The sequence below is a fragment of the Galleria mellonella genome, unplaced genomic scaffold, assembly GCF_026898425.1.
Source record: "Galleria mellonella isolate WM207_F2 unplaced genomic scaffold, CSIRO_AGI_GalMel_v1 utg99, whole genome shotgun sequence".
Lineage (NCBI taxonomy): Eukaryota > Metazoa > Arthropoda > Insecta > Lepidoptera > Pyralidae > Galleria > Galleria mellonella.
The window spans coordinates 4,834,436-4,856,951 of NW_026442184.1; the positions used below are offsets into that span (position 1 = coordinate 4,834,436).

The window sequence follows — 22,516 nt, forward strand, 5'->3', positions numbered from 1 at the left end:
TCAATTATAATTTTACATTTCACAATCACTACGGTTCTATCAAGGAATGCCTCTTAAGGACTCAAAGAATCGTCATGAAATTTGGTATAGAATTAGTTGTACTTGTAATACTAGTTGTATCCTGTGGCTCCGCCCGCGTGAATTAATACATAAAGTGCTCTATGTGCTAAGTTAGGATATTACCATCCTGTGTAACAAATTTCATTCAAATCTGTTTAGTAGTTTTTATGTGAAAGAATAATAAACATCGATGGATGTTTTTTGTATCGTTTATCGTTAAAAACTTTTGCATTTATTATATTAGTAGGATGTTATTATTAAAAGATCAATATATTCCGACCACGCGTACAAAGTCCCTGTTAAAAACTAGTATAACCTTATGTATAGAGCAGCTTTTGTTAAACTTAAATTACATACATCAATGACATCGTACTTCAAAGACCTGCTGTTGATAGTTGTTTTCATTTGAATACTATGGATGACCTTAACGCCCCTTAGTCTCTGCCTTTATTGCAGTCAAGTACACAGTATAATGCCCTCTTAGATCATTTAAATGCTCTTAGAATGCGCCTTAACATAGTGTTTACTCTAAACGCAGTCGAGCGTTCAGTTGACAAGGCTTTTAATGAACCGGCGTTATATTTTGGGTCATGACGTTGCCGTATTGCTAATAATAAGTTTATGAGTGTTCATTTTTTCTTGCCTGTGGGTGTCGTAAGAGGCGACTAAAGGAATATAATGGTAGAAGGATGAGTAACAGCATCCCTCTTTAAACATCTCTAAAAGTAGTAAGTATATCCTTTCAGATAAAGAAAATCGTAATCAATTTACAATTAATGGAGTTATGAAGTAATAAAAAGAAGAAAAAAAAAATAGAATAAATTAAGAATCTCCTTTTTGAAGTTGATTAAAAAGAAATCTTTTTCAGTAAAAAGACGCACGTAATTTGATAGTGAGCCAGGTTAAATTTATTCTTATACCAGCGTTATCGAATATTGCATACGATAATGTAATTCTATTTATTATATGATACATAATTTAGTTAAGTATATTGATCACGAAACAAGTTATGAAAGTAAACTTTCATAACAATAGATGTACTTATGTATATAAGAACAGAGTCATTTGGCACTCCTTTTTCTTTACATACTTCGCTAGGATTCGGCGTCAATATAGACAGCATGACATAATTTTATTGAATGAATGAGTATACTTTATTTGCATTATACAATATAGGTAATAAGCCATATAGTTTACAAACACAACGATACAATTGTATAAGTACAGTAAGGCGGTCTTATTGCTGAGAGCAATCTTTTCAACACAACCTTAAGGTAAAGGACTAATTGTTGTACAAGTAGGTATGATAGTACTGTATAATTTTAAAAAAGTATCTTTTGCTAATTAAAAATATATAAAAAATATATATACATTATATTATAACATAGATAATATACTATATTAGGAACAAGAATTGTTTTTTTTTAACCAGGAGATGAAACCAGCTGTTTTTTTAGGTATTTTACTAAGACTGCCAATTTTTAATTAAGTAAATAATTTAATAAAAGAGTAATATTAAGGCAAATCGTTTTAGTATTAATATGTTTATTTCTTTCTATAAATCTAGGTCCTTGTGATGTATATATTTGTTTAAATCTGCATCTTACGTATGTTAGTACCGTCACAGATACTTAATATTGGTAACACTATGTGTTTATACATCGTAGATTTATTTATACCTATATTGTACTTATATTGTTCGTCATTTCCTATATCGTATATTACACATAATGCATGTACATCACGCTTTTTTCCCATTGGGGTAGGCAGAAACAAAGAAATATATATGTAAACTTGTAGATTATACATTGTTTTATGATCTTTTATTTTCCTTTCACATTATTGAATGTATTTGTCAACGAAAGTTACATATCTTTTTAAATGACTTTAAGTATAAATATATCTACAAGTTTTTGGCAAAGAAAATAACTTTTATTTTCGGTATACTGCAAGGACACGCTGGCAGTGATGCATCAACTTTCGTCGTGTTGACATCCGTCGTGTGACGTAGTTACTTTTGTTTGCTGGTAATAAAATCAATGTGAATAAACAGCTTCTTAGTATTATGTTTTGTTCTTCATTGTAATTACTGAATATACATCGTTAAACATGGGAAATCGTGTTTCCAGGAAGATGCTAATCCTATATCTAACGATTTCAATGTATGTATTGGCGCATCACCAAAACCATTTTACAGCTTTAGATGTTAAAGGTGATTAAACTGCTAGTTGTTTAGGATTTAAGAATAGCCTTTCAGCCCTAGTTCTTTATTATACAAAACGTTTCATGTTAATTTGCTAAAATTTTTATTTTGAATTGTGATGAAGATATCACTCACGAGATTATTACTATATTGGTTATTAATTGTTCACTGCTGAACACAGGCCTTTCCCTTATAAAGGAAGTTTTTCCAGTAGTTGTTATACACACACACACACACACACACACACACACACACACACACACACACACACACACACACACACGGACGCACGCATGCACGCACGCACGCACGCTCGCACGCACGCAAGCTCGCACGCACACACGCACACACACACACACACACACACACACACACACACACACACACACACACACACACACACACACACACACACACACACACACACAGTTTGGCTTTTGATGATATTTTAAGAGGGACTCTGCTGCCCATCACTACATCATTAAGTTCTCTTAGCTGCCTCTTACGACACTACATCTCCAATCAGTAATTACCACGTTTAAGTAATATATCGTTGTTTATTTATTACATTATAAATTTAAACTACTCAAGTCGATTTCTTTTTGTAACAAAATATACTCACTTTGTTCTCTGAGTGTACCTACCTATTTACATTTTGTTTCACCGCAATGATTTAGGATTTTTAAGGTTATAGGGCGTCACTCTCAACCGTTGAGTGCCGCTAGAAGGTTTATGCTTTGCCGGCGGCACAAGATTAGCTTTACCAACCTTACCTTAATCATAAATTAATCTGAATCCTGAAAGCCCTTGTGATATTACTTTTTATATATTTTGTAGTAAATTTCAATATTTATTTAAGCCGCAACTTTACGAAATACGATTTTATTTTTACCCCGAAAACCACTGTTCAATACAGAACATACAATTTTAATATTTAAAAAAATATTTGCTTATATTTTTTTCTGGCAACGTTAATTTATTTTTTGTTATATAAAAAAGATTTTTTTCTAAGTGGCAATATTGTTTTTAAATAATCAATCACGAGCCCACGTAGACAGAGTGGTGCACTATATCAATTGTGTTGTTTCAATAAACTATAATAAATTAAATATAAGCTTTTTCAATAACAAACAGAATATAATTACATATATCTTGTAGTAAGTATATTAAATATTCACAATGTATCATCTGCAATCCATCCGAGGCATATTGAATGACCAAGAAAAGTATTATCGTATTTGCATCCATATTCATTAAATACGCCAAAAGGTAATAAACAAATAAACACAATTTCAATTTATAGTATTAAATAAAATAGTTACAATTTAATAGTATTTTTTATATAATTTAGAATTTAAAACAAGCTTACGGCGTACTTGATGGAAAGTGGTATCCATCGTCTATAGAGTTGCACAATACCGTGGACATGATAATATAGTGTGACGCCCATAACACCCTTCATTATAAACTAGCTTTTACTCGCGACTTCATTCGCGTAATATGTTGGTTGACTAAAACTGTACTCTGTGTTCTTCTCCGTTCCATGTAGTCTATGTATACTAAATTTAATTATGATTTGACAGTTGAGTTGTTAAGGAGTTAAAAGGTAACAAACAAATTCAGTTCACATTTGTTAGTAAAAACTACAATAGAAGGACATTTTGGCATAATAGTTTCTACGAAAATAGAACCTGGAAGTGTCGAATGGTTAACATACGGAAAGGAAATTTTGTATATTTTATAGTATTCTTTTAACACTGCACCTGCACATAATGGAACAAGTTTTTACATTGACATCAAAAGAGTCCATAAAACAACGAGTTAGAGTGCAACTACGGTACGTAGCTCGCTGGCCGCATTAGCACTAATGGGCTTATGATGTCCGCCCTTCCTTCCTGTCTGGTTCGCAGTCACACCTCAATGCAACCTTTTACACGGCAACCAACTATAAAGAAAACTTGATTAGCAGACAAAACAAATGCTCCCATTAAACTCCATACAGAGTAGTAATTTAGGAGAAAATGTTGCAATATTTTACAAGCTTATTTGGCTTGTAATGTTTGTACGTAAGAATTGATAGCTATTTGTAATACACTTTTAATTTACTTTTAAACTTTCTATTTATAGACAGAAATCTTTTCTTTTTGTGCCTTTTTTATAATCCGTTGTTCTGTAGTTTGAAAATTTACTAATGTTTTTTATTTGCGTTGATTATTCAATAATAAATAACAAAGAAAATGTGATTTTGATTGAAAATGAGAATTCTTAATTAATTTAATTAATTACTAATTAAACCATTCGTTTAATGAATTGAATTTAATGAATTATATTTAATGAGTTAATTGAAACTCTTTATTCCAAATTAAATACTAATTAAATATTACATACTAAAAATTATTACCTAAATCTGTTCAATAAGTAGTAGCGCGTGGAATTTTAATCCGTAGTTTTTTTATTTAACATTCCATTTGCTGTATTGAAACGTCAAATAAAAAAGTAGATGGCTTAGATTATGGTAGTCGGAATGTCAACCAAAAAAATCGTAACCTCTAAGTTAGGTTATTTTGTTTTTATAATTTGAATTTAGAAATGCTTTATTCGTATTGTATTAAAATATAATTGTATTTTTAATACATTTACACTTGTGCTAGTTACATAGGAACTCAATATAAGACATTCTATCTTGTAATATAGTCTTATAATAATGCGCACGAAACTTTATTATTCTATTACCCAATATTAATTGCTTTTTGTCATTTCAGGTAAGCAGAGATGTTTTTCTCATCCGACCCGTAAGTTGTCATTATTTATATTAGCTACTACATAGAACGGTGTGTTCTATTTATTAATAGTTATTTATATATGTATTGTATGTGATTTATATATGTACGTATATTTTTTGTAAGTATATTATAGGTATTAAATGTATGTATGCCTATTTATTTTAAAATGTATTTATTAATGTTGTTAACTATCAAAATATTGGTTACATTTATAAATTGTTTTAGTCCAATGTTCCGCCATTTACTTTTTCTATTTAGCGAAACGGTTGACTGATAGAGAATGCCATCAAACATTAAGTCCGCTCTGTATACATATTTTAAAGTGTACAAATGAATAAATAAATAAATAAATACGAGTGTCGATACGAAAAAAAAGGAATACGCACAAACAATGTTGTATCTCTTAGTGTTGTGTGGCATTAGGTTTTATTGTTTACTAGGTTTAAAGTTTTTGTAAGCAGGCAACATAGCTTATCCAAATATCGTTCTGGTACTTTTCTAAAAATGTAATACACATGTGTTCCAGGATCGCAGATACTATGCTTAATTTACGTGTGTTCCAAAATAAAATATAAAAATCTTAGTGAATCGTTTTTGAATTTTATTTATATACATTCAGTCAGTGAGTATTCTATCCTTAGATATTTATATTTCGTTTTGTTTACATTTATAGATAGATAGATACTCTTTATTGCTTCCTCCAAAAGATTACAATAGTAACCTTATTATAGATACAAACAATTACAAGAAATGATCATAGTGAGAAAACAATGGGCGACCTTATCGATAAAAGTGATCTCTATAATTTCTCTGTAGAGTCTAGATACTAGATGACTGGGTGTTGGTGGTAAAATAGTTTAGTAGATTGTTTCACTAGATTTGATCCTCGCACAATACAAACTGTTGCATCCATGGACATGATTATACTCGTAATTATTCCATGTATCATAAAAGGTAATATCATAAATCAACGAAAATACTTTTATTTGGGTAGAGCAGAACCAACTACGAAACAGCTAGTTCGTAGTTTAAGTAAATGTTTATTAAAAAATAAAAATATGTATATCATTCTAAGATTATTATTGTGAGACCAACATGTGACTAAATTCTTTAGATTAGACCAAGATTGAGTCACAATTGACGCAGATATAGCGTAATATAACTAGATGAGAAAAAAGAAAACAAATATAACTCCACCACTTTGAAGTCAGTTAACAAAAGAATATCTCTTTAAACCAGATAAATGAGTATACGATGGTATCCAAGTTTACCGAGACCGCGAAGTTTTAACAACTTTCTAATGCACTCTAAAAGTTTTCTGGAAGATTGAAGCGGTACAGATTACGTGTTCAGCTTGTTTTATATAGAACTACTCTGTGTTCGTTGCAAACATACACTTCCACTAAGTAGAGATAGTCAACTAGTGAAGTTTATAATTTCGTTTCTCATTTTTTTTTTTTGCAAGAAAACGTTGGCCGTTGTATTAAATCATAAAAATATTTACGGTTAACAATAACAAATTTATACTTTTTTGCTTTTATATTCTTCGTCTATCGCACAATGAAATATTGCATCTGGTACTAAAATGTAATGTAAACATTTGTGCACTTTTTTACTATTTTTTTTTTTATAGCAAGAGAAGATAAGTCTATTAGGGAGGGTAATGGGAGATTTTATTATTTACCGTAGCCATAAATTATTTTGTCTTCGTGCCGTAGTACGAGACGGTAAGATTTTATTATCGTGGCTTAATAGGATAGGAAAGCGTATATGAAATTGCTTTAATTTTGTAATCGTTATTATTTAGCGACGACAAAATCGTGTCGTATCGTGCCGTGTTACTTCCTATCAATTTTTGAAGTAAAAAGGCAATAAATGCACGTACATTATTGGAACGTAATGTTAATATTAAAGCTATAAATTAAAGTTTAGGATCGTAATCCGACAATAAAGGAACATTGGTGTATAATATTGTAGTGATATAACGCATGGGCAGTAGTTCGATTATGGATATAAATTGGGTGGAACGGTCACAGTTTTCAAACAAAGTGGCAAAGAGCGTATTGAACATGCATATATAACCATTTATGATATTATTTTTATATTTGCCATCATTTCAAAACATATAAATATTAAGTATTTGACAACTTCAATTCTTCAATTTATTATATTTTTATTCATTTTCTTAGATCACTTGTAAGATAATACGTAAATAGAACTAGTTATCAAATTTTGAGGTTTGTTTAGATGAACAATTACTACTACGCTTCGGAAATTAAATAATCAAAACTCAGCTTGTAACTGATGCATTTTTTAAAATCATATTTGGATCATTTAAAAGTTATTATCATGTCATGCTTTGGGTACGTGAAGTCGTCGTCCGTTAAATGACGTCGTAGACCTCAAAAGTGTCTAAAGTGACAAACAGACTTCAGAGGGCGCTACTCTCACCCGTACCATTTCACTTCTACCAACACTAGTTTCATGTAAGAGGCCGGGTCATAGTGCGTGCTGCCACGCCTTCACTGTGGGGTTTCTTTATCAAATATGCTTATCCCCAACTCGCGTATAATGCAGTCGTTATGTATCACTGTACGTTTACGACTTTATTTGGATATAGTTTTCTATTAGCTATTTACAGAATTTCAAATTACTGAATTCCTATATCATGTAAGAAAAAATTAATTAATTAATTATTAAATCAGTTACAATAACTTTTGTGTAGGGTAACATTGATAATATTATAGCATTATTTTAAAGAACACACAAACCACAGAGATTTGGTTGCAATTGTATTTATTACTAAAAAAAGACCATTTCCGAGAAAAATCGTAAGAGAAAATTAATATTAGTCATGCGACCCAGGCATAGAAAGGGCTATCCATTCCTTTCCCGTGGGTATTGTAAGAGGCGACTTAGGGAGTGCGAGGGATGGGCAGTAGCGTCCCTCTTAAAACATCACCAAAGTCTACATGTGGTTGTCAACCAGCCTGCCAAACGTCGCAACTATTGGCGAAACCTCTAAGAGGGAGGCTTATGTTTAACAGTGGACAGTTACCGATAGATACGAGTATGTTATGCCATATAATTTTGATATGCCATAATAATACTGTAGGCTTAAAGTTTTTCTTTGCAACATAAAAAACCTCAAGACAAATAGTCTGTATGGTGACTTGTGTATGAGTAAAATGTGTTTTGATTTTATGGGTGGCTGTTCTTATACATGGAAAGCATGAACACCTAGTTCATGCTTTCTATTAAGTGGGCCATCTACTTAGCCATTCCTAATAAAATAGAAAACGTTCAGCGCTGGTATCGATCCCGCAACATACATGCAAATCGCGCATTTTTACCGCTAAACCCAAAATGCCTGTTATCAGTGTTGAAATATGAACGTTACACACGACTGAATTCTCCGAGAGACTGCACCCTCGTAAATAATTTGAGCGGGTGACAGACTTTGTGTGTCAAGGAGCGAGAAAAGTGGAAAACACTTAAGAGGCTGCATAGGCTTGTTGTCTTTAAAATTTCTACTTACATAATATATACTTAGACTAGCTTATCCTATGTACATTTTCATCAACCACATTTCATGATGACTGGTTGAGCATTTAAGGCGCCAAAAAGTAACAAACAAACAAGTATTGTTTACTGTATTGTGCGTATACACGCAAGTGTGCATGCGTGCGTGTGTGTGTGTATGTGTATGTGCGCGTGTGTGTATATGGGTGCATTCGTTTGTATGATGTATGTGTGTACTTGTCGCTTGGTAAATTCTCCGTGCGTGGATTTCTTTTATCTCTATTTTTTTTTTAATAATCTATAGCTTATATTACTCGCTGATAATGTAGTTTTCTATTAGTGGAAAAATTTTCAAAATAAGTAATTTTTGAGTTTATCCATTACAAACAAACAATCAAACACTTCTTCTTTATAATATTAGTATAGACATATATTTCATTTTCCTAGTAACGTGACAATAAATTTTAAAAGCATCGTATAAGTACCTACAGGAATTTGTAATCGACCGTGACGTCTGATCATATCCTTCAAGTCGCATAATCCCCTTTAGATTTAATTATAGGTACTCATCACGTGGTACGTTAGAGGCATTGACCTCTTCATCTTGCGCCGATCATATGATATTGATCTTTAAAAAAAGCTACCACTATTTGCGTGGGTGATAGAATTTAAACAGTTTATAGGAGTTATTTGGGACATCGCCCGTTTTATTATATTGGAAGGATAACTTATGATCTCCAGCCGACCTCATAAATATCGGTGCTATAAGTAAACAAACATCAAACAATAAGAATACCTACCAGACATTCGGAATTGTTTTGTTTCGCATTATGATTAGCCAAATTATAATATAAACATAACATTTTAGTCTTTAGGAAAGGCAACGCATGGGGGGTATCATAGGCGACACAGTATTACCTCACACGAGGAGGACTTTGTACAAAAGTCGATTGCTTGGGTACCTTTGTCCCATTCGTGTTTCTACCGTGAAGCAGTTGTGTTTGCATGGCTGTGTTTCGGTTTGAAGGGTGAGATATGGCGTGAATTTACTGGGTACAGAGGAATAACACCTGAGTCCTCAGGAATGGCAACGTATGGGGGGTATCATGGGCGAAATAGTATATTCTGTTATGTCTATGATACTGCTCATGACTATAGGCGACGGTAACCATTTTCCATCAGGTGGGCCGTCAGCTTGTTTGCCATTCTAAGTTGTATAAAAAAAAGTATACTCTGTTATGTCAATAGTACTGTTCATGTCTATAGGCGACGGATACCACTTTTCATTAGGTGGGCCGACAGCTTACTTGCCATTCTAAGTTGCAGAAAAAAAAGTATACTAGCGATTCGGCCAGCTTCGCACGGGTATATAGAATTTTCAAAAATAATAAATAACTGTAACAATATATTTTACTTACTGATAATTTAGCTTTTTATAGGTGAAAGAATTTTTAAAATATGTAGGTTGAATATTTATTAGTATATGAATCTATCTAGAACAAATCTTTCCTCTTTTTTATACCATGAAGGTACCAAACAAGCATACAGTCCGTCTGATGATAAACAGATATTGTAGCCGATGGATTTGTGCGACATTTTTTAATATTAGTACAGAAATAAAACGAAATATCGACATGAGAGAGACACCTCTGACCACTAGTGTTTCTACAATTAAACGGCTGTCCTTGCAAGATTATGTTTCGTTTTTAATATAGAATAGGAGTATATAAGTAAATTACAAAGGTCGGACTATAGAGTCAACACTGTAGTCCTCAGGAAGGGCAACACATGAGGCATACCTACTACAAGTGTACGAGTAATTTGTAATATCCATGCCACTGTTAGAGTCTATAAGCAACGGATGCCGCTTCCATAAGGGGGCACGTGAGCTTATTTACCATTTCTGTTTGCATAAAATTAAAAGATTGAACAACCAAGAACTTCTAATTAATATCAAATCACAAAAAAAATCTCCTACTGGTATAGTTAATTAATTAAAATGAACTAATATTTTCTTATTTACTAAATCTTTTTTTAGTATCTAATTTATCTAACCTTAATTTTGTTCTAACTTGTTTTCTTAAAGCTTTTTAATTAATAAGTTCATTGAATGTTCAAAATTCATTCAATGTTCGTTTTCCATTTATTAGAAGCGTGTTATTTAGACTTGCACTAGGTAATGGAATGTTTTCATTAGTTTAACTGGAATAGTTCAAGTATTGCCAGCTAGTGCATACAGGTCACGTGAGTGCCGACCCACATTTCTATTGAAAATAACTTTAGAAAGTTACACAATAAATTTTTTCCCCTTTCAAGAGTATAAAATGAGGCTATAACATATCTTAATATATATAAGTCCAGTGTCAAGATGTTCATTCACACTAATTTTTGAAAACGTTTAACAGATTTTGATGAAATTTTGTAAATTTTGTAATAATGTAATAATAATGAATCTGACACATATTTGTTATATAATGCATTAAACATTTGTGTGCTACGATAAAGTATAAATGCATCTTTTTTTTAATTTTATTTATGTTCTAATTTTGATTTTTAATGGATAGAAATCATTAGAATTTCAGAAGTTTCAAAATATCTTGCCAGGCTGAAGTATTTTTTTTATAGCACAAAGGTGACAAATAAGCATACAGCCCGTTTGATGGTAAGTTATCACTGTTGCCTATGGACTCTTGCAACACTAGAAGTCTATGTACGTTACCAATCCGAAAACCTTATTTTTTTTTAAGAACCCCATACCGTAGTCTCTAAGGAAAACTCATGAAAGGATGGAACTCATTGTACAGCCTGAGTGTTGTCATAATTATCATTTCAGCCATTATCCGTCCACTGCTGGACATAGGTCTTCCTCATAGACTGCCATAAAGAACGGTTCTGTGCCACTTGCATCCACTGACTCCCTGCAATGCATTTCAGGTCGTCATTCCATCTAGTGGGGGGTCGTCCTACACAGCGTTTACCCGTACGCGGTCGCCATTCAAGAACCTTTCTTCCCCTACTGAGTGTTATAAAAGCTCCCAATTCGATCTTATTTTATACTAAAACAATAATTAATAAAATTACATTATTATTCCATAGAAACATAATCGTGCCTTTATTTTGGCAGTGGGTACGTGCGGAATGCGCAAACAAAAATTCGTATTATCCCGCCAATTCACACAATTGGAGCCCGAGATCGCCTCAGAGCATTTTGGGGAGGACGGGGCACGTCCCTAATGGTCCATTCTGTTAGGAGATTAGGACATTCTTGCAAGCTGGACGCACCTATATTGTGTTATCGCAAAATGGACTTAGAAAATTGGAAATCGTTTCCACAAATTCGAACAAGCGAGTTAGTGGTGTGTAAACTTTTCGGTTGTGTGGAAATACCAATAAATAATAAAATTATTTGCTGACATTTAGTTTTAATAGTTCAATATAACAAAATAGTATAATAAAATATAAAGTGTTGAAAAAACTTGATTATGAAGAAACAAATGTATAATTTCTATTTTAATAGATTTTAAAAAGAAAGGTACTTATTTAAATGTAATCCTTATTTTATATAATAAATGTAATATTATAAGAAAGTTTATTACATTTTAATGCCTTAACGACTTGACCAATCGTCATGCAATTTGGTACAAACATATTGTATGGGATGAAGAAGGGCAAAGGTGCCGGTCAATCGACATACCTCAATCACATGGACGAAGTCACGGATAAAAGCTAACATAGTTTAGTAATAAATAAAAATTAAATTATTTACTAACAATTTTTTTTGTGGAACAAAATTTATTATATAATTAATAGCTCGAAAGACTCGTTTGGAATCTAATGATCTAAATTTTACACAAGTATACGGAAAAAATACATCAGACCACAACACACGTCCCTTCCAGAAATCGAACGATATTTCCGCGTCGTACTATTGTTTTTATATTCAAATATTATTGTCACATTATTGGTAAAAGGAAGTCGGAAAATATTGTAATCACTGCTTGTCCTGATACAATACGAACAAAGCACATGTGGCATGCATGCATATGCAGCATACGCATGGGAAACAGCATCATTTCCTTGGACGTCATCGCATCCTTACTGCATGTGTGTAGTACATAAATAAATGGAATGTATGTAATGTTCTATTATTGTATACATTTGACATATGAGTATTTTTAAGTCTTTTTTGTTCTATAGAGTTTATATTTGCTGTTAATTTATTATTGTGGTATAAGATATACAAAAAATGATGTTAGCTAATAATTAATTGTGAGGTGCACTATTGGTGACACAGTATATTTTATGATATACGTCTCCATGCTTATGTGCTGTTCATTATTATAAACATTAGTGAATTATTTTTATTCTTGCTATTTTTTCATCTTAGGTATTATTAAATATATGTTACAAAATACTCTAAAAAAGTTTATAATTTATCATATATTTACTAAAAGGGTATATATATATATATATATAAAATATATATATATATATATATATATATATATATATATATATATATATATATAAAATCATAAAATGTTATGTTACTTCCATTTTTTATATTACGTTTATTAAGTATAGGTGTTATTATCATTACTTATATTTATATACTATATTGCCATGTAATTCCGGCATAGAATGGGCTATCCTTCTCTTTCCCATGGGTGTTGTAAGAAACCACTAAGGGAATTTAATGAGCGAGCCAGCAGCGTCCCTCTCAAAACATCACCAATAGCCTAACCGTGGTTACTAAGGGGGAAAGGGATTGTTAGTAATGGAGACCGAGAATCGCATTGTTAGCAATATACCCAACCAGGTCGACCTCCTCGCGGTTCCCCTTGAAAACTATCATGGTTAATTCCAGATGAATTCGTCATGATGAGCTGAACTGGCCTGTTTTCATTCTCATCGATCAGCCTCACTGGTGCCCCGCCAGCGTATCCCGTTAGCGCAGGCGGGGTTACCATTCCATTTTCACACATAAAAAAAAACACGGTTACCAACCTGCCTGCCAAGTACGGCGACTACTGACTAAAACCCTCCTTATGAGAGAGGCCTATGTCCAGCAGTGGACAATTTACGGCTGATATGATGACATTGATATACCACCTAGTTGGCACCCGCTTTTTCTTACGTATGTATCTACATAATTATGTAATTGTTTATTCATAAAACCTTGATATATTCCCATGCTTTGAATTCTACGATCTGAAATGTTATTTTAATCTCGACTCACGAGTCGTGAGCACATTTCACGTGGCTACAAGATTTAGCGTTAAATCTTGCGTTTATTCGATCAAGTGGCTGCCACATTAATTTTAATGGGATTAATTTTAACAATAAATCTTTGAGTCACGTTATTTGATTCTCTCATAATAAAACCAGTTTTTCTGTAATACCACAAATTCCCCTACTAATGTCACCGCGGGAACAATTGACAATCAATCTCGTTTCGCCAAGACGTATACCGCGCGCCCGCCGCTTGAGTGATGGGAGTGACATCTCGACGCGAGCGACGGTGACGCACGTCACGCCGTGTCACACACAACTACGAATTTCCGTTCGAGAATCCGTGATTAATTTATAGCTCCTTTTAATTTTCACGTCGATAACAAATGGTTGTGGTGCTGCTATTGGACTTTTCATTCTTTCATTCGAAGTTATTTTAATTTTTGTTTTTCCAAATAAATAAAATGCAGTTGAGTATGATCGCAAAATGTACGAATAGTTTACAATATTATAATTCTTGTCTGAGATATAGAGGACGAGTATAAAGTTAAATAGATGGGTGGAGATGTGATCCAGATTGCTATCACTACTAGCATATACCAGGTCGCCACTATACTGTGAACTATTATTATTTCCGAAGTAGTCGTCACAATGGCAGTATTACAGAATTTCTAACATATAAACTAGATGCTGAACACATTGCTGCAAAATCCCTTTAGAACACAGCTCAAATGATCCTATTAAGCTTATCATATATACATATCTATCACGCCTGTATTCCATTAGGGTAGACAGAAACAATAGGTTTGTATATATGAACTAAAGAACTTTTGCATAATGATTAATACCATTCCTGCAATATATTGGGTAAAGATTTAGAAACATTTTGAAGCCATACTGTTCAACCATTTATTTAAGAAATGTACCTATATTATTAATATTTCTCCACACACATTACAATATCAAAGCAATTGTTGTACCAAAAATAAAACAAAACCGTAACAGATATTCATCACATTTGGAATTCGGAAATCACAAAAAATAATCATAATTACGTAAGTGTGGTGTTATTATAGTGAAAGTAGTAGCTTTGTTTAAGTAACTTTGATTGTCCCACGGTCTCATTAGAGCGCTATGGCGATAAATATAGCCTTTAAATCTGTATTTGTAGTAATCCATTACGTTTCCATGTCTTTTCTAGTGACTTCGGAAAGAAGGAGGTTCCCAAATTCGGTTGTCTTTTTTTTGTTTGTTACCTCGTAACTCCGTCAGTTACAAGCCGATTTAGAAAATTCTTTTTTTATCTTCAAGAATATACTTACAGATCAGTCCCATAGAAACTTTATCGAAATCGAGTCAGTAGTTTAGACTTTCTATAGTTTCTTCAGTTTCTGTAAAGTTGATTGTAAAATAATCTATGGGAAAATTCTACCATCGTATGTTATAATGTTTTTAATATGTCCAATGTAAAATATATAAAATTAAGTTTTTTTTTTTTAATATAATACAATACAACATTCATTTATAATTTTACATTTTTGTAGGAATTAAAGTTGTCTTTTCGTTTACGGAGCAAAAAATTGCTAAATAAAGTCTAAAAAAAAAACTTGTTAAAATTTCGTATATTTTCAACAGTCTCTTTATAAAACGTTTTCTAAAATTACTAAAAATATATTTTTACACAAAAATATTTGTAAGAGAGAGAATTAAGATTATTCGTAGTCGTAAATGTGGCCTAACCCACACTATCAGCAAAGTTTTATCTTCTTTACTTTACTTAATTATTTTAAACTTAGCTTTTGTACTTCGCGACTTAGTCCGCATGACTAGGATATGCTCATTGAACAGAATAAAAAAGCTTTTGTCCTGTCCCATACTATGTACAAAGAATGTATATACTAAATTTCATAACGATTGATTAAATGAAAAAAAAACACTTTTATATTTATAATAGGTTTATTATAGGATTATTTCAGATACATTTCAGTGTTTTTTTTTTTTGGGGAATAACAAAAAGATCCAAGGGAGACACATGTATCCCGGCCACAAAGGGCGGCCGAGTTACATAATAAGAAGCAACTGTGCGAACGCCCAGCGAGTCTATTTCTGCTACACTTATGACCTCAGTGCAATCAGAGACACTTAAACATACCTGCCTAGCGTACATTTCAATGTCTTCGCTACACAAATTGACGTAGTTTTTTTAAAGATATTTTTAACACTAAATAAGTTGTACTAGAAAACTCGTCCTCATATCCAAGATATATATATATATATATATATATATATATATATATATATATATATATATATATATGAATAGTTACACAACTTTGATGATCTAACGACTTAACACGCAACTTTATCTTCCAATGGTCGTAGGTTCAATCTCGTGCAGTAGAAATATTTATATTTAGGAGAGTATCTAGTTAGTCTGTAGAAAAATATGTCCCGAGTGTATTTATTTATTTCTTTAATAAAATCATAGGCATACATAGGCTTATCTTTAAATCTAGTCTATGTATAGTCTAGACCTGAAGAGAATACATCCTAATACAGGCCCATGGAGGTGTTTGAGTTCTGTTTGCAGATTTTTCGCGGATGATAAAATTTCTGGGTTGTGCTCAATATAGACTTTTTGCAGATTCTTGTTCTTTGTTTCTGCAAGCTTTTAGTCCTGTATAAATTTCTACACTTGACAATTATAATACTATTGTTATTTTAATTGAACCTTTTGATCTCCTTTAACATAAATTATTTTGTATAGTTATTTCATAGGTGAAGTCATTAAAATGTGCTTACACACAATATTGGACTATTCATATAATTTGAATGTCGAATTAAAACGGTTACTATATACATACGCAAAGGATGATTGTAATCGACGATAAATGAACTCCTTTGCTTTTGGTCTATCGTAGCATCTCCCAATTAATTTCCCATTTGTGATATTTAGTTTCAATAGTAAGTTCTTAATAAAAATATGAACAAACTACCGATCTGCATTGACTTCTCATAGTTACATAGACGATATTTTTTTTTTAAATATATAGCCTTTGTTACTAGACATTAACAGTGTGCTAATGCAAATAAAAAACGCATTATTGGCTCAATGCATTTTTTTGATTACTAAATTCATTCAAGAGAAATTCACTAGATTTGAGCGAATGAGTTAGAAACTTTTTTTGAAAATATTCTCGTGAAATGGAGCAATATTACAGAAATAAATACAATTAAATACGAATCCAGTTTCGCTACTGAAAGTATTATTATAAAAAACCATAATGGGTAAATGTTTTGTGTGAAACAATTTTTAATAATTATTTCGTAATTTACGAGCATATTTTTTTATGTGCCTAATGTAGAAAAAGTATTGCCAACTCCAGGTAATGTTCAAAATTACGCTGCAAAGTTGTACTATTTGACTCCACAACGTGTTGTGTGTAGTTTTTAAATGTGAAAAGTTGAACCGTAGACTTTGTATAACGTGCTTGTTAAAACTGCAGAAAATAGAAGCACAGAACAACAATGCGGACAGTTTTATTCCCATTTGTGTTAATGGTTATTACTTTTATCTGTGAAAATAACGTTTTATTTTAAAATAGGATTGTTCTCTTACGTTCCATATATTTCCAAATCCCATATTTAATGTTTATCTGTAAACTAAATAATGTCTGAGATTTGTTGAATGTTTGAACTTCATGACTCTATCGTTTGCTTTGTTAGAAAAAAATTCATCTGTATTGGCTAAAAACTTTAAATGAGGAAGTCTTAATAATAGAAAAATTCGTTTTCTTATTTTAGAATATTATTAGAAATAGATAAATATTATATATATATATATATATATATATATATATATATATATATATATATATATATATATATATATATATATATATATATATATATATACTTACTAAGATTACCTAATATTATAAATGTGAAAGGGAGTTTGTTTTTTTGTTAATTTTTGGCATAAGTAGTATTTGGCATAGAGTATAAATAGCTTTTTTTTTCAGCCACGTAGACCATGTCGCTTGCATAGCCAAAAAATCATATAAATTTAGCAGAGGAGGTATAAATCTATGCCGCACTGTCCTGAATTTAATGGGGCAAAACTCCTTCGCTTCGGTTGGCGGTATTACCCATTTTTCAACATTAATTAAATAGTTGGTTGGTAGCTAGCGAGACCATCTATTTGGATGTCAGAAGAGACTGATATGGCTCAGCTGAAAGGCTATAAATACCAAGTGTAAATAATAACTAACCTGACGTTCATTAAAGGGAAACTGTTTGTGTTCTTATATTGTCGTGTAAACTTTGACCAATGTGTTTATATTCTTAGGGTACCATACAACGGGCCAAATGAGAGACTAAGTGCGGAAAAGGGAGACCAATTTATATTTACAATCCATATGAGTATACTTAACTGTTGTGTTTTTTTTGTGTACATTTTAAAGAAAATGTTAGGAGTATAATGATTTACCTAAAGTAACAAAAGAATTTTTATCAATTGTGGTTACAAATTAAAGAACTGGTTACGAGCTTTCTGGTGTACTGATGTTACAATTCGTCTCCAACTGTTGAAGTATTTTCTTCTACCAATTCATTGCTGTACTAATTATGTCCATGTATTAAATGTTTTTAAATATTACATAATACCTTCTGTCAACTTATAACATTTATTTGAAATTATCTGAAATCCACAATTTTGTCCTCCTGACTTAGGTTAAAAGATAGCCAAAATTATTAGGCACTCTACAAGAAAACAGCAAGAATAATTAATTTTGTATTTGTATTTTTTTTGTAATAGTGGTCATTATTTTATTAAATATAATAAATAAATTCGAAATAATATTAGAAATTAAATTGAATGAAATTAGAATTAAGTTTCGATATTGGTCGCGTGTATAAATAATAAAAACGTTTTAATAAAGACATTGGAAGAAAGTACAGGAATAAAAGTTTCCTCTATATAATTTATAATATGATTAATTTGTATACCACATCTCAATCAAATTCGTTTAAATAACAATATAAATTAATTTAACTCGATTTAAAGCATTATTAATAAATACGCGTACTTTACAACAATGTTATGCCACACACCACATTATCAGAAGATGTTTTGTAACCGCAATATCATAGTTTTTTTTAACAATATTATTAAGGTCATGTTTTTATTATTAATTTACTTTGTGCCTACTGATATTTGATTTGTTTCTTGTATTTATTTCTCTGTGCTTGTCATATATTTAGATTTCCTATCTTATGATATTGAGATATGTATCTAAATATCATAAGAGCAACACCAAAAAATCAGATCTTCCGTACATAATTCATTACTCCTCTCCATCCTAAGGTTACCTGAAAGAGATCGCTATTTAGCGATAAGGCCGCCCATTGTTTCCTCTTTATCTTGTATTTATATAATTAAGTTTATGTAATTAATTATTCATTTTGTTTGTGTACATACTGTTAATCTTTCTAATCTGTTTCATTCTTTGAAGGGAACAATAATCAGTTTTCATTTATTCATTTATAATCATAATATCTGATTTTTGGATAAGTAAAACATTGATATATAGTCCAGAGGGAGACTTTGTACAAAAGTCGATTGCTTGGGTACCTCTATCCCATTCGTGTTTCAACCGTAAAGCACATGTCTATAGGCGACGGTTACCACTTTCCATCAGGTGGGCCGTCAGTTTGTTTGCCATTCTAAGTTGTATAAAAAAAAAGTTTTTTGACTAGTTTTTATTGTTTATTTATTTAATTTAAATTTCGTTAAAATAAATCGACTATAGGTAAAAAGCATATTAAGTATGATATCAAATGAAGTAATATAGCTTAATCAAATACAGTTTGTATTTGATTTAGCGATTACATTTTAAAATTTGTTGTTGTGTAGATACGCCCCATAATTTTGTTCTAACCTTTCATATTTAACAAATAGGCAATGTTGTAAAACAAAGAGAATTTATCTTGATTTATTATCGCTCCTTTGTATAAAATATTTCATGCAGCATCCACGTTAGGTGCTCTGTAATGCGGAAAACGATTTCCTATTTATATGATTTATAAGGTGATTCGATTTAATAATATTCTCTAGGGGGTTTTAATGTTAATATGAAATAATACTATTTATTTCTCCTTTGAAACTATAATAAAATTACAGTTATTAAAGTCCTTCACTTAGGTCTTACTATTGAAGGCACATCGAGTTTTACTCGGGTTCTTCGGATTTTACTCTAGGGGTTTTTTTAATGGATAACAACGGTAACCCCCCTTGCGCTAACGGTATACGCTGGCTGGACACCAGTAAGGGATGATGAGAACGAAAAGACAAGTCAGTTAGCCCATCGTGATAAATATACCTTAAATTCGGTACGACGGTTTCCAGGGGAGGCCACATGGAAGTCGACTTGACAGGGCATTTTGCTAGTAATGAGACTAGTAATTTGTATTATCTACCAACAGTCCATTCCGTCCCTATTACTCGGGTAAGCACCTAGAGTCTTACTTTTACTTGGATTTCTCGGATCTAACTCGGGACCAAGTAACCAGTTGAAATAAACAGATCAGAGAGTCAGACCAGATAATTGTGTTACAAAAATTAAGCGTACCGCCATTACTGTAATATTTTTTCTATTTATTAGATAGTGGACTGAGGGATGTGAGGTTGAGGGAATTAAAACTATATCACCAAAGACTGAGAAGGGTTTAAATTAAAAAATCAAGTATTCATGATGTAAAGCAAAAAACGGTTTGACCGATTAGAATATGTTTTTTTTGTTTTTTTCTTAGTTATATACAGTGATGATTTAAAAGAAAAAAAAGTAGGGCAAGCCCTAAAATTCAACTGGAAAATAAAAAAAAAATTGATTATTTTGTAAGGAAATCACTACTTAGGATTATTTTTAATAGATTGCGTTGTAAATGGTGAGAAGTTCAGTTCCGGGACATCTAGTTCACGTATATAAACCACGGTTAGCTTGCATGCCATTACTACAAAAAACTATATTAGGTCAATCCATATATAGATAGATGCTGATGTTGATGGATTGACCTTAATACACATTTTTGTAACAACACGTTTAATCAACGAAGCAGTTAGCGGGCAGTAAAAGTAACTTCTATCGAGTTTGACTGATTACTTATTTACTTATATTGATTTTTTCTTTTAGTGGTTACTAGGTACAAGGTTTACAATTATACTTTTAAGCTACATACAGAAATACAACATTCCGATTTGGCTTCTCAAATTTAATAGGTTGACGTTTAAGCATAGGAAGATGAATAGAATAGTATAATATGAATATATTCTTTATTTCAGCTGTAAAAAATATTTACAGGAAAATATAGTTAGCTGGTAGAGAATGCCATATGGCATTAAGCTCGTCATTTGTATAAAGTTTAGGAGTTTATTAGTAGTGGGGCCTACCTCTCCGCAGCCCCCCTTGGTAATGAATCGTGCTGAATTCCATTTCATTCCATTTATCACAATGGGCTAATTGCCTACCTTTCCATTCTCACCTATTATTCTGGTGTCCCGCCAGCAGATATGTTGGGGGGGGGGGGTTATCTTTCCAATATCATTAAGTGTGACATTTGAAATTATTACGATACTATTTCTGTTCTATTAAAGAGGATTGTGTTAAATATATGATTGATTTTCTCATACTTTATCGCTGAAGCTTTTATTAAAATGCTAATTGGTTCAAATAATTTTCTTTTTTTTTATGGAATTTAGAATGCTAAAGAATCTTTTTTCTTAAGAAATCTTAGATCATTACAAAGTAAACAGCATTACAATTTTATTTATTTACTCGTAGAATAGCTGAGTTTGCGACTGGTTTCGCGAGACTAGACACTTATTGTTAGACTAGGATAAGTAATAGATATATAGTTATAATGTACGTTTGGTTGAGTTGGTAAAGAATCAAAAAGTAGCACAAGTAAACAAGCAACCAAACTTATTTATAATTAATTAATGGTAAGAATAAGGAATATAAATATAACTTAACTGACATTGAAGCATTAGGCATTCGAATAGTTTACAAATAAACTAAAAATAATTCATTAAGTCTTCAATCAATTTGTGGGGTTCGTTTTCTAATTTGTTACATTTACATTAGAGTGATATATTGTTACAGATTTAGATCGTGCATTGAACAGAAATGGACGTTCCTGTAACTGCCAAACCTCGTAAATTATTGGCAGAACATTCCTGATAATCTAAATCGATCAGTTAAAACTGGAATGCGTTTTACACAGAGATACTAAGCTAGAGCGGTCAGAGGATAAAGCATTGTTAATAATTGCCTTGTTCCTGGTAACATACTGTATTCTAACTTGAAGACCAGACGATTGGTGTGGACATGTGGCACTTAATATTATTAGTATTATTTCCCTAGAAATTGCATTATCTGCAGGGGTTTTTCAAAAAGCGAATAATATGGTTTCTTCAGGGTCGGCAACGCGTACGTGACAGGTGTGTTATAGGCGTCCATAGGCTACAATGGCTGTTTACTATCAGACAGGTTGTATGCTTACTTGCCACCTTCATGGTAAAAAAAAATATTAATGATGACGATAGTTTAAATTGGTAGCAATATCGACGATAAGGACGTGACATTTCTGATGTTACAAGCGTCGAATTACAGTTATCGTTTATTGGTTCAAATAGGCTGTGAGATGTATGCTGGTTTAC

At 31.8% G+C, this 22,516-nt stretch overlaps 1 protein-coding gene across 2 annotated transcripts in view; it reads left to right on the plus strand.

Annotated features, from left to right (window-relative positions):
- The window catches only part of LOC113521304 (uncharacterized), a 139,804-nt gene that overhangs the window by 103,341 nt on the left and 13,947 nt on the right, over positions 1-22,516 (plus strand). Inside the window, exon 2 of one of the 2 annotated variants that reach the window (XM_031912720.2) lies at positions 5,026-5,055. The exons of the other annotated variant lie outside the window; for it this stretch is intronic. Coding sequence (XP_031768580.1) covers positions 5,026-5,055 — 30 coding nt within the window. The remainder of the gene's footprint in view (positions 1-5,025; positions 5,056-22,516) is intronic. 2 annotated transcript variants of the gene reach the window in all.